Raw genomic sequence first — 12068 nt, forward strand, 5'->3', positions numbered from 1 at the left:
TCGTTTAATGGGAATTACGATGACTGGGCATCCCCAGCCTCGGGCCTAAGTCCACACTACTGGACTGTTCCTACCTTATCCAAGGGACTGGTTCCTCACTGTCGTCCACAACTGCTTCTCCACTACTCAAGTGCGTTGCACCGTTGTGCCCTCTGGGGTCACTCACACCACGTCTCCACCGAGGCCCCCGATGAAGTCACCGGTGCGCGCTGGGCGTCGGTTGTCGCCGCAGTCCATCGACCACCAGGAGGGATCTGGGCAAGGCTAATTTTAGCCTCGAGCCCACTGTTGGGCGCCAAGAACTGTTGCCGGCACAAAGTGCCCAAGGCCAAGCAACAGTGCGGGGGGGGGTCCGTCGCCCAGTGTGCCGCGCCAATAAACACGAGGGTGGAGAAGCAAACCAAGTTTATTTGAGATCTCAAAGCGATGGAGGGAGACTGACGCCTCAAATCAAGCACACCTAAACAAGCAGTCTGTTCCTTTATATCCCATGACAACTTTTCTTGCTGACTAGCAATACCCCGTTTCCCCTCCCTCTTCTGTCCGACTGCAGGATTTTCTTCTCACACGATTCTTTGTCTTCCTCCTCCCTCTCCCCCTTTCTGCTGCTGAGACATGTATGCTGTATCTAAAAGCGGCCTTGAAACTTGCTTCAATTTAGCTCCAGTGTGTTACAGCATTGAACTGGCTGTTACAATCAGAAAACTAACTGCTGACAGTACATTTTACAGCTCTTAATATATTAGGTTACACTAGGTTACACAAAGTGTTAAACATGGAGGAACAATGGTTCACTGAGGCCGACAACAGGAGGGCTTCATTGACACTTGTGGTCTACCACCCTCCCGAGTTACCTAGGGTTATACCTGGTGACACCAACACCTGCATTTTGGGTTGTATTATAAGTGAGTTTCAAGTTTTACAAAAGAGAATTCTTTCTGAAGTTGGTGGTTGATGGCCAGATTTTTCAAAGGTGCTGGGTATCTGCAGCACCCATTGATTTCAGTAGAATTTCTGAACATCATGTAATGAATGCCTTTCCCTTATTATCCTGATTATTTTTTTTTCTGTTCTCCTGGATGTCATATATAAGTGTGCATGGTTTTTCTGTGATACTATTTTTTTGGGGAGGAAGGGGCAGGTTCATAATGTTGAGTAAGCAAGTGCAAGTTCCATCACTGTAGTTGAATCTACTAAGGGCTTGTCTGTGCTCAAAATAGCTTTGGTTCAGCAGTTTTTGACCAGCCTGAAGCATGGGTAAATGTCTGTTAGCGTAATTGTTGCAAACACTTGCATGTCCTTGTCTAAACTTAAAACTCAGCCCCAGAGCGCCTATACAGCTATACTGATTGCTGAATCATGGCTTTCACAAAGTGTAGATAAGGCCTCAATGAGAAGAAAAGCTAAGAAGTTAAGGGAAGAGGCTGAATATGCTTGTGATGCTGAATTTCAAATCTGTGCATCTCCTCCCTACTTCTTGCCTCAAAAAAGTTTTGAAAAGTAGATGCATTGTTGAAGCATTTTAATACCCAAATTTGCATATAATGCTCCCAATCTTTTCTTAAAAAACAGAGTTCTCCTTCTTCGATCCTAATGATGCAGCATGCCAAGAAATTCTTTTCAATCCTAAAACATCCGTTTCTGAATTGTTCGCCATCTTACGGCAATGGGTCCCACAAGTCCAGCAGAACATCGATATCATTGGAAATGAGGTGAGGAATGAAGGAGGATTCCTGGGCAGTTTCAGTGTTAAAGAAAAATGGTATAGTGTTGATAATGATCAGAACAGATCTTATTCAACAGCTGAAATAATAGGTTCAAGAGATTGTTTTTGCCTTACAGCACTTAGCTACTGACCAGTATAACAGTGATATAGACACCAATCACAATAGAGGTGACATTCAGCTGTCTTTGCAAAAGAGAAGGAAGATCAGTATATAGCTATTCAAAAAAATTGTGAGAAGGAAACAAGGGTGGGTTGAAGAAACAAATAGAGAAGTTCTTTTTGGAACTAAAATGACTAGGATTTCCCATCTTCCACTTTTCTGTTTACAATAACTTTTAAAATTCCGACAAACTAAATTAAAACTAAGTCAGAATTTAAAAGTGGGACTTGCAAAAGCAATTAAGTCACTTGGAAGCTGAAGCCTTTTTCTTTATTTCATCAGCTTGTGTAGGCTTTTCTAGACAGTCCAGCATGGATTCTTCTTACAACATCATAACTACAGGTTTTATCAGAGTAATGGAGGACCAAAGGATTAAAATGTGGGTGAGGAAGCAAAATTAGTGTTTTAAAACAGATTTAGTTTTCCTGGGATGCACTGCATCAGAACTGGAACACTTAACTCTTCAACACATGAAAGCCAAGCTGGTGCTAATGATGGAAAAATGATAAAACCTGAAAGCACTGAAGGTTAATAATGATAGAGACATTGATAGCTACAATAATGATAGCTCAGTGGTTTGAGCATTTGGCCTGTTAAACCCAGGGTTGTGAGTTCAATCCTTGAAGGGGCCATTTAGGGAACAGGGTTTTAAAAAAAAAACAATCCTGGGGATTTGTCCTGCTTTGAGCAGGGGGTTGGACTAGATGATCTCCTGAGATCCTTTCCAACTCTGATATTCTATGACTAAATAACCATTTTGCTGAGTTATGTATAACTACAGTAGAACCTCAAGAGTTACAAACACCTTGGGAATGGAGGTTGTTTGTAACTTTGAACAAAATGTTATGGTGGTTCTTTCAAAAGTTTACAGTTGAATGTTGACTTAATAGAGCTTTGAAACTTTATTATGCAGAAGAAAAATGCTGCTTTTAACCATCTTAATTTAAATGAAACAAGCACAGAAAGTTTCCTTACCTTGTCAAATCTCTTTTTTAAACTTTCCTTGTATTTTTTTTAGTAGTTTACATTTAACACAGTACTGTGCTGTATAGTATTTTCTCCTTTTTTATTTATTTTTATTTTATTTTATTTTATTTTTTTTTTGATCTATGCTGCCTGATTGTGTATTTGCTGTTCCAAATGAGATGTGTGGTTGACTGGTCAATTTGTAACTCTGGTATTTGTAACTCTAAGGGTCTACTGTACCTTGCACTGATAATGCACTTTAACAAACTGCTTTGCTAGTCTTCACTGCAACAAATGCATAAATCTATGTGTGAAAACAGAATTTATTCAATAATTTCATCAGTCATGTGCTGTTTTTCTGCAGATCATTAAGAGAGGCTGCAGTGTGAATGATAGAGATGGACTGACTGATATGACTCTCTTACATTACACCTGCAAGTCAGGGGCTCATGGTATTGGTGAGTAAAGAAAAGTAGAAATTGGAAATGGAACCGTTTGCCTCAATAAATCAGAGGCTACCCCTCTTCCGTTTGAAAATTGTTCCTTATAGTAAATTTGCTAGTGCTTAGCCTTAACTCTTGTAAACATTTTATTTGTATAGTCCCTTAATGGCTGTTGGAAGGGATGATACAGAAATTATTTGATGTATTAATACCAATTAAAAAAACTAAACATAACTGAGAGGTTTCTTGCTTGGTAATATTGAAATCTCAGGCTCCTTGGGAGAGAAAAGGAACTTTTGGTTGCATTTAATGTACATTTATAGGAAAGAAGAGTGCATTTAGCCCTCTCTTTCTTGATGATTCCTATTGGCTTCTATCAAAGTATTTTTTTACACGAATACTGAACCCAGCAAAAGCGGGTGGGGTGGCTGATGGAGTTTTAACTTTGCTAGCAGAAGGTCTGAAAATTAGGCATTGTGGAGCCTCACTCCACCACCTCCCTGACCTGTCTCTGATGCCCATGATTCCTTTTGTGCCTAATCCTCAAGAGATCCTTTTCGTAGCAAAATGTCTTTCTATAGGCTTTGCTCTGTGTAGCCATAATTTGGGATACAAAGGTTTTCTAATGCATTATATGTGATATCTAGGCTGGTATATTTATACCACTCTATTAAACTCTTAACTAACATTTAAATCAACTTTAAAAAAAAATCTGCTTTGCAGGTGATGTTGAGACTGCTGCCAAATTCGCCTCTCACCTTATCGATCTGGGTGCAGATACCAGTTTGCGTAGTCGCTGGACAAATATGAATGCTTTGCATTATGCTGCCTACTTTGATGTTCCGGAACTTATTAGAGTTATTTTGAAAAATGCAAAGCCCAAAGGTAGGTATTATCAAGTATCAGTTTTCGTAGGTTATATGCCATTCTGCCCTTCAGTTAACTGATCCATCCAGTAAATGGAGTTGTGCAGGCATAGAGGAAAGCTGCATTTTCCCATAATTTTTTTTAAGTAACTTCTCATTCTCTTTAGTTTGCTTTTTTGGTCCATTTTCTCTGAACTGAGTTTATGCTGTAGTGCATAGACCAGGGTTTTTTTTAAGAAAGAAGAGAGAGTATGATGGGATCAGACTTCATAAATAGTGAATGGGAAGTGAGGGAATGCTGTGGGGAATGGTAATATAGCGTCAGTTTACTTACCTCTAAACTTTTGCTGACAGAGTGAAAGAGTAGATGTGAAGAAACAAGCACAACTGTTCTATTTGTGAAATCTCAGGCTCTCTGAGGTGCCCTTATGATCAAGAGGCAGACTCAGAAAGGAAGAAGCAGGCTATGGGGTAGATCAGTTCTGGAGAACATAACAGAAGGTGAAAAAGATGCATGCTGCTAACAATTGGAGCTGCTATTGACGTGTTCATATGTCTCACCTCTGCCGTCCATTTAAAAATGAAGCAACTAAATTGTCATATCTGACATAGTAGAATGGGTACAGATTGGATGGGAGACCCCACTGGTAGTTATAAATGTCTGTAAAATTCTGCAAGTAATAGTATAAATGAATAATCAAAGTCTAACCCAGTATATTAATGCAAAAAGTAAATGACACTGGTCATTTGGGGGGATATGCTTGCTCTTTATAAATATATCAGAGGGATTAATATTAGGGAGGGAGAGGAATTATTTAAGCTTAGTACCAATGTAGACACAAGAACAAATGGATATAAACTGGACACTAGGAAGTTTAGACTTGAAATTAGACAAACGTTTCTAACCATTAGAGGAGTGAAGTTCTGGAACAGCCTTCCAAGGGGAGTAGCGGGGGCAAAAGACATATGTGGCTTTAAGACTAAGCTTGATAAGTTTATGGAAGGGTTGGTATGATGGGATAGCTTAATTTTGGCAATTGATCTTTGATTATCAGCAGGTAAGTATGCCCAGTGGTCTGTGATGGGATGTTAGATGGGATGGGATCTTGAGTCACTGCAGAGAATTCTTTCCTGAGTGCTGGCTGGTGAGTCTTGCCCACATGCTCAGGGTTTAGCTGATGGCCATATTTGGGGTCGGGAAGGAATTTTCCTCCGGGGCAGATTGGCAGAGGCTTTGGAGGTTTTTCACCTTCCTCTGCAGCGTGGGGCATGGATCACTTGCTGGTGGATTCTCTGCAGTTTGAGGTCTTCAAACCACAATGTGAAGACTTCAATAACTCAGACATAGGTTAGGGGTTTGTTATAGAAGTGGATGGATAGGGTTCTGTGGCCTGCTTTGTGCAGGAGGTCAGACTAGATGATCATATTGGTCCCTTCTGACAGTAAAGTCTATGAGTCTGAGTCTATGGTTTCTGAAGCAGAAGCCAATATTAGTGTTCCTAATCTGCATGAATATCTATGCCAATAAACAGTTTGTGCATTGTACTAAATAAACATCCCATAATCCTTCTGGTTATGCTGTCTTGTAGAGTTGTCAGATGCCTCTTTTTAACTAGCTGTAATTAAAAAGACTTCATTTTAAAAACTGAAAAGATGTCCTTTTATAAATATTGACAACTTAATACCCTATTTCATGTCTAAAAACATCATGTAGACGCACAGGGTTTGTTTACCAGATCTTGCATAAGGAATTGTCAGAGTATTCATCCATAAGCGTAGGTTCTAGTGACTGCTTTAGCATCTCTCAAAAACAAATGCAGGGTGGGCGGGCGCTCATATCTAGGGGTATAATTAGAAGGCAAAGTCCTGGATTCTGGTGTAGTAGCGAGCTTCTTTCCCTTTGAATCCCTGTCACCACTTGAGGAGAGCCTGGATCTTTCCACAGTGCTTGAACACTAACCAGAATTCTCCCTTCTAATGCACCATATTTCCTGAGAGTGTAGGAGCAACAAACTCTAGCCAGCAACAAGAGACAAACCACTATTGCTCATGTTCAGAAGTGCAGCCAACATCATGTTGCAACAGCCACCCTCCCCCTCTCTCTTCATGACCTGCAGCAGCAGAATGGCTCTTGTGCCAAACACCTGGCCTTGTACTTGTTCAGTTCTCCTGCACATCTGCTCCAAGGAAGGGCAGGGTTTTGTCCACTCATCCAAGAAAACTTATCTGGGCAAATGACATGCTCCTCATTAGCTCCCACATGTGTAATACCCACAACCTAAGAAAAATGTGATTACCCTAAGATGTTTATAAAACAACCTGCCTGGCACAGTTGCTATTAGTTGACTTAATGTATTAGGAGGTTTGGATTAGTGTAAGAGATACTTGTAACATTTGGGGAACAAGACTTAACTGGGCAGACTGTTCCATAAGGATATAGTTGCTATTTCATTTCAGATCTTGGGGAGAAACAGGTATGCATGTACAAACAAAATATAGTTTTTTTGGTTTGCAGTGAGCTGTGTGGAGGGACCCAAGTGTACCTTGGAGGGGTCCATACTGTTCTGGGGGAAAAAAGTCACAAGATTTACATAACCTTTCAAGCAAAAGGTATAATGAGTATGGCATGAATTTAGAGACACTTCCAAAGAAGAACCAGTTACCACATGAGCTTGATTTACTGCAGCAGTAAAATGCCCTGCATGCCTTCATATAATATTCTCAATTCTAAGAATTTTAGAGAGAACCTATATAGAGAACTAGTTTATCCCCAAATTGGCGAATATATTCACATATGGGAACTCTCATTCCTTGGGAATGAAATAATGTTTTTGTGTGTCATGCTTCTGGTGTATAATCCCATATACGTCATTCACAACAAACTGTATTGCTGCATATTTCTTTCCCTTCAGATAGTTCTCAAGTAATTATACAGGCTACCTAGTTAAGCTGGAAATGTGTGTAAACATGCCTTCAGGTTTTGTCTATGTACTTTTGCTTTCATATATGTTGTGCAAATTTACAAAGTCAATGTAAAATGCAATAAAGAGGTAATGCTAATAACCTCAAAGGGTGTGACTAAGTTTTAAGGACATGATAGTGGTCTGATAGATATATTTGAAGGCTTTCATTTAAAAAAAACAAAACAAAAAAACACTAGATTTTCAGAGGCACCGAACGCTTGTAGCTCTCATTGACTTTAGTTGGTGATATCTGTATTCAGCCCTTCTGAAAATCAGGCCATATACGGACATAGAAATGTCTGGTTGATAGCCTAACAAGCATGCAAATTTGTCTGGTCTTATAGAATGATTATCTTAGATATTTTACTGATAATAGTAATTTCAAGTTTATATATAAAGGTCCCTAGTTCACATTGGTGTAGTCCCATTTCAAACAGGATTATGTTAACGCAAAATAGATACCTTTTAGAGTATGCCAGCAGGGTCTACATGGGGCAGTTAGAATGCAACACATTAGAGCACTGGGGTGCTTTGGTGTGCCATGTAGACAACCTTTCTGATGTTAGATAGCTCTGAGTTGAAAGGTTCTGTGTCCTTTTTCATGGCCACTGGTTCAAATTAGAACTAGGTTAGTAACATCTGAAAGGCATATGAAGGTTGCTTGATACCGTATGTGAAACGAGTTGGAGTTGTGGACAAATGTTCGCATCCTGAACTGGTACTCATTTTGTTAGCTTCAAACCAAACCAAAGATTGATTGGATATTGAGACTGAATTTTTTTCTATCAGCTAAAAGTAATTGCTCCAAAAGGAGATTGAGGCACATTAGGATAATCTGGGGGAATTTATGTTGTACTGTACCTGTTCTTGATTGGATTATAACATTTCATTCTGTAAACTGTCAGTCTAAGACCCTTTACTATCACTAATTTGTTTGCTTTTTATGAAGTAAATACGGGAAGCGGGGGTGCAATCGATGTTTGCCCAATAAAAAAGAACACAGTTGTGTGGAAAGTACACCCTTTTCAAAGTTTCTACATGTTTAAACAACAAATAGAAATATAAATGTACAAGCATCTTGTTATTTACCCAGAATACTCATTTTTATATGCTATCTGCTGTTTAGCTATTAGCAGTTAGCATCGTGCAATGACAGGAGTTAACTAAGGTAGAAGATGGGAGTTTGTAAAGAATGTATATATGTGTGTGTGTGTGTGATATATATAATATATGGTTAAGGAGAGGTGCTACATAAAATCACCTTTCATCAGCATCTGGGTTACAGGTAATAGTGCTTATTTATATGTTGAAATGTTTCAAGTAACACCTCTTCCATTCTCACTCATGTGATGTTTAATTGCAGATGTGGATGCCACCTGCAGTGACTTTGATTTTGGAACAGCTTTGCATATTGCTGCGTTTAATTTGTGTACTGCAGCAGTGAAGTGTTTACTGGAACATGGAGCGAATCCTGCCTTTAGGGTAAGGTGTAAGATTTTAGATGAACCAAAAGGATGAAAAGTAATTCTTTTGACTGTTTAGTGTTGCTGTAGCCAAGTTGGTCTCAGGATATGAGAGAGACAAGGTAGCAAAGATATCTTTTATTGGACCAACTTCTGTTGGTGAAAGGTTCAAGCTTTCAAACTACCCAGAGTTCTTCATGTCTGGGGAAAGAAATCAGCGTTTCTGTGCTAAATACAAGTTGGGACACAGTTAAGCATAATGGGTAACATTAGGAGGTCCCTTGAAATAGGCCTGGTGTACACTAGGGTGGAGGGAATCAATCTGTTACGCAACTTCAGCTACGTGAATAACGTAGCTGAAGTCAACATACTTAGATCTACTTACCGCAATGTCTTCACTGCAGTAAGTCGACGGCTGATGCTCTCCCGTCGACTCCGGTACTCCACCAGGGCAAGAGGTGCAAGCGGAGTCGACAGGAGAGCACTCGGTGGTTGATTTATCGCGGCTAGACTAGATGCGATAAATCGACCCCTGCTGGATCAATCGCTGCCCATCGATCCAACTGGTAATGTAGACAAGCCCATAGAGTGGGAAATAAGGGTTAGATTGTTTATGCAGAAGGGGTTTGATGTAGGCCATTGAGCGTTAGCAGGCTGGTGTGTGTTAGGTTGTTGTAATGAGCCATGTCCTTGGTTTTAGTGTCTAGCAGCAGGCTGGTATGTGTTAGGTTGTTGTAATGAGCCATGTCCTTGGTTTTAGTGTCTAGCAGTGTTATGAATTTAAGTTTCCAGGCTTGCCTTTTGAAGGTATTGGATAGGTTTTATTTAAGGATGAGTGCTGAAAGATCAGATATACAGTGATCACTTGTGAAAAGTGGTAGTCCATAGGTGTTAGGGATTTTTTGTCTTTTATGATTTTCCTGTGAGTTCATTTAAGAGTGTAGTGATTAATTTGACTATCATTTAAGAAAACTTGTATGCAGTGGTGATTGTTACCGTGTTGGTCCCAGGATGTAGGAGACACATAAGAGGATGTAAGAGGTGTTTGGTGAGAGAGTCAAGCTTACGCAGAGCTCTCCTTCAGGGCTGGGCAGTGTATTTCGCTGTGACACTCTGAATACAAGGCTGAACAGATTGTTTAGCATAAGTAGTTAACACATTTCAAGGGACTATTCAAGGTGAAGTGTCTATTTAAAACCCCTCCAATCATAAGGAGGAAAAGCTGGGGTATGTGATTAGCTGAGTTCTCTGTCCTCATCCTCAAAGGAAACCTACGTAACACCTTCAAAGGATGAGTCTGGGAACCTAAATTTGTAATTTTGCTAGATACAAAAATTCATGAACTGAGTACATACATTGAATTCATGGCTTTTTACAACAATCTATAACAACCTCCTCTCCCCCTTGCTTTTTTTTTTCTTCCTTTCCTACTGTGATTGGAGAGGTATTAATCAGCCACCTCATCTTGAATTGTCCCTTGAAAGGTTCTTTGTACGATGTGTATAACTACTTATGCTAAATAATCTTTTATAGCTAAGTACAAGGTGACACTCTGCATATGCCTACACTGCAATTAAAAAACTCATGGCTGGCCCATATCACCTGACTTGGCTTGCAGAGCTCAGGTAACTGTGTGCCCCAATGTCTATACTACACCATAATTGAACAGCCCCTTAGCCTGCACCCCATGAGCCTGAGTCAACTGACATGGGTCAGCCATGAGTTTTTAATTGCAGCATATACGTTTCCACTGAATGCATTTACTAGACCTGAAGAAGAGCTTTCTGTAAGCTCAAAAGTTTGTGTGTCTCACCAGCAGACCTACCTTGTGTCTAGTTTAAGAAAGAGAGGAAAATTTCCCCCGATTACCCTAACATTTAAGAAAAATAGCCACACACACAAAACAGTAACAACCAGTCCTGGGTTTTGGTCAGCTGAGATGTATTCTATTGAGTGGTACTGCCTGAAAATCATTGGTAATTAGTTTTGGAAGTTCCTTATATCTCCTTGTCAAGTGCTGGAAATGGGCCATTTTCATTACCACTACAAACAGTTCTTTTTCTCTCCTGCTCACAGCAGCTCACCTTAGCTGATCACTCTCCTTATAATGTGTATGGTAACACACATTGTTTCATGTTCCCTGTGTGTGTATATATATCTTCCTTCTGTATTTTCCACTACATGCATCCGATGAAGTGCGCTGTAGCCCATGAAAACTTATGCTACAATAAATTTATTAGTCTCTAAGGTGCCACAAGTACTCCTATTAATTTTGAAAGATTTTCCTTTTTGGGCAGTTGTGATCTGCTATCCAACCCTAGATTTCTGTCAAGATCCAGTTCTCTCTAAAAGTCAGTTTAGCGACATTCCTCAGATTTTCCCATTACTGTATGTATGCCTGTCTTTTTATTAGTTAGTGGTCCTTTGTCTCCTAAAGTAGCCATTATCACACAGCTGTACCTCTGTTCATAAACATAGGAATGCAACCTAAGATCATCGCAAATGCTGGGTATTAATAGTCTTGCCCTAATCGCATGAGCCCAAACAGTCTCTCTGGCAGATCTGAATACCACTTGTGCAGGGGGAAAGAGTCTTGTAGTGGCTGCTGAACCTGAATCTCCCATATTGCTGATTAGTAACTCTGACTTTTTTCCCCGAAGGAAACCAGGGTGGCTTCTGCTATAGAAACTCCTAAGAAAGAAAGATTTGGAGTTATGGAAATATTAAAGTGTGGGGTTTTGGTTATAATTATCAATGTGTTCATTAAGAATAGTGCCTTGTTTGCCTTTATACATCCAGTTGTACGGTTTCAAAACAGTTTAATGGGTTACCTCCTCAACTAGTGATCCCTGGAAAAAAGGAGAGATTTTGGCCACACCTATCATAGTTAATGATCTTCCACAAGCACTTGCATGTTGTTCTGCTAAAAACAATAGGTCTGTGGCAAATTATGGGTGTGCCTGGACCATGTTACTAAAGAGAGAAAATGAAAGAGCTAATGTATTATTTTAAAATAATTCCATAAGATCTTCCATCACAGTATCCACAAACTTACATGTTCCTTGTAGCTGCCATTTGGACTTCTGCTGAGACTTAGTGAGAGAGCCAGTTTTAAACCTTTAGAAAGTCTGAATTGTAAATGATTCTAGATGTTTGATTTGTTTGTCTTAAAAATTGCATTGTGGATCAATCTTCATGCACCATCAGTTGTTAGTGTATATACTTAGATTGCACTGTCCATTAGGAACTAGACTAAGAGCATCAATGTTTTTCCACACATAGAATGTCTGTCTTCTAAGGCCTGTCAGTACTAAAGTACAACTCTCATTTGCACTTTGGGGCATGGACTGTCATTTATCATGTTTTTTACAGTGGAACTCAACCTGGATCTCAACCTGTTATCCTTTAGATGCTATCATAATATAAATGCTAAGTAATAATCTGACCTTGATTACTACAAGCATAGCTAAATTGTCCATTG

General features: G+C 39.7%; 1 protein-coding gene across 7 annotated transcripts in view; it reads left to right on the forward strand.

Annotated features, from left to right (window-relative positions):
- Nucleotides 1-12068, forward strand: part of CLIP4 (CAP-Gly domain containing linker protein family member 4) — a 72366-nt gene that overhangs the window by 34671 nt on the left and 25627 nt on the right. For all 7 annotated transcript variants that reach the window (XM_030557345.1, XM_030557344.1, XM_030557342.1 and 4 more), the window contains exons 4-7: nucleotides 1573-1712; nucleotides 3217-3310; nucleotides 4019-4180; nucleotides 8488-8606. In XM_030557345.1, coding sequence (XP_030413205.1) covers nucleotides 1573-1712; nucleotides 3217-3310; nucleotides 4019-4180; nucleotides 8488-8606 — 515 coding nt within the window. The remainder of the gene's footprint in view (nucleotides 1-1572; nucleotides 1713-3216; nucleotides 3311-4018; nucleotides 4181-8487; nucleotides 8607-12068) is intronic.

The sequence above is a fragment of the Gopherus evgoodei genome, chromosome 3 (genome assembly GCF_007399415.2).
Source record: "Gopherus evgoodei ecotype Sinaloan lineage chromosome 3, rGopEvg1_v1.p, whole genome shotgun sequence".
Classification (NCBI taxonomy): Eukaryota; Metazoa; Chordata; order Testudines; family Testudinidae; genus Gopherus; species Gopherus evgoodei.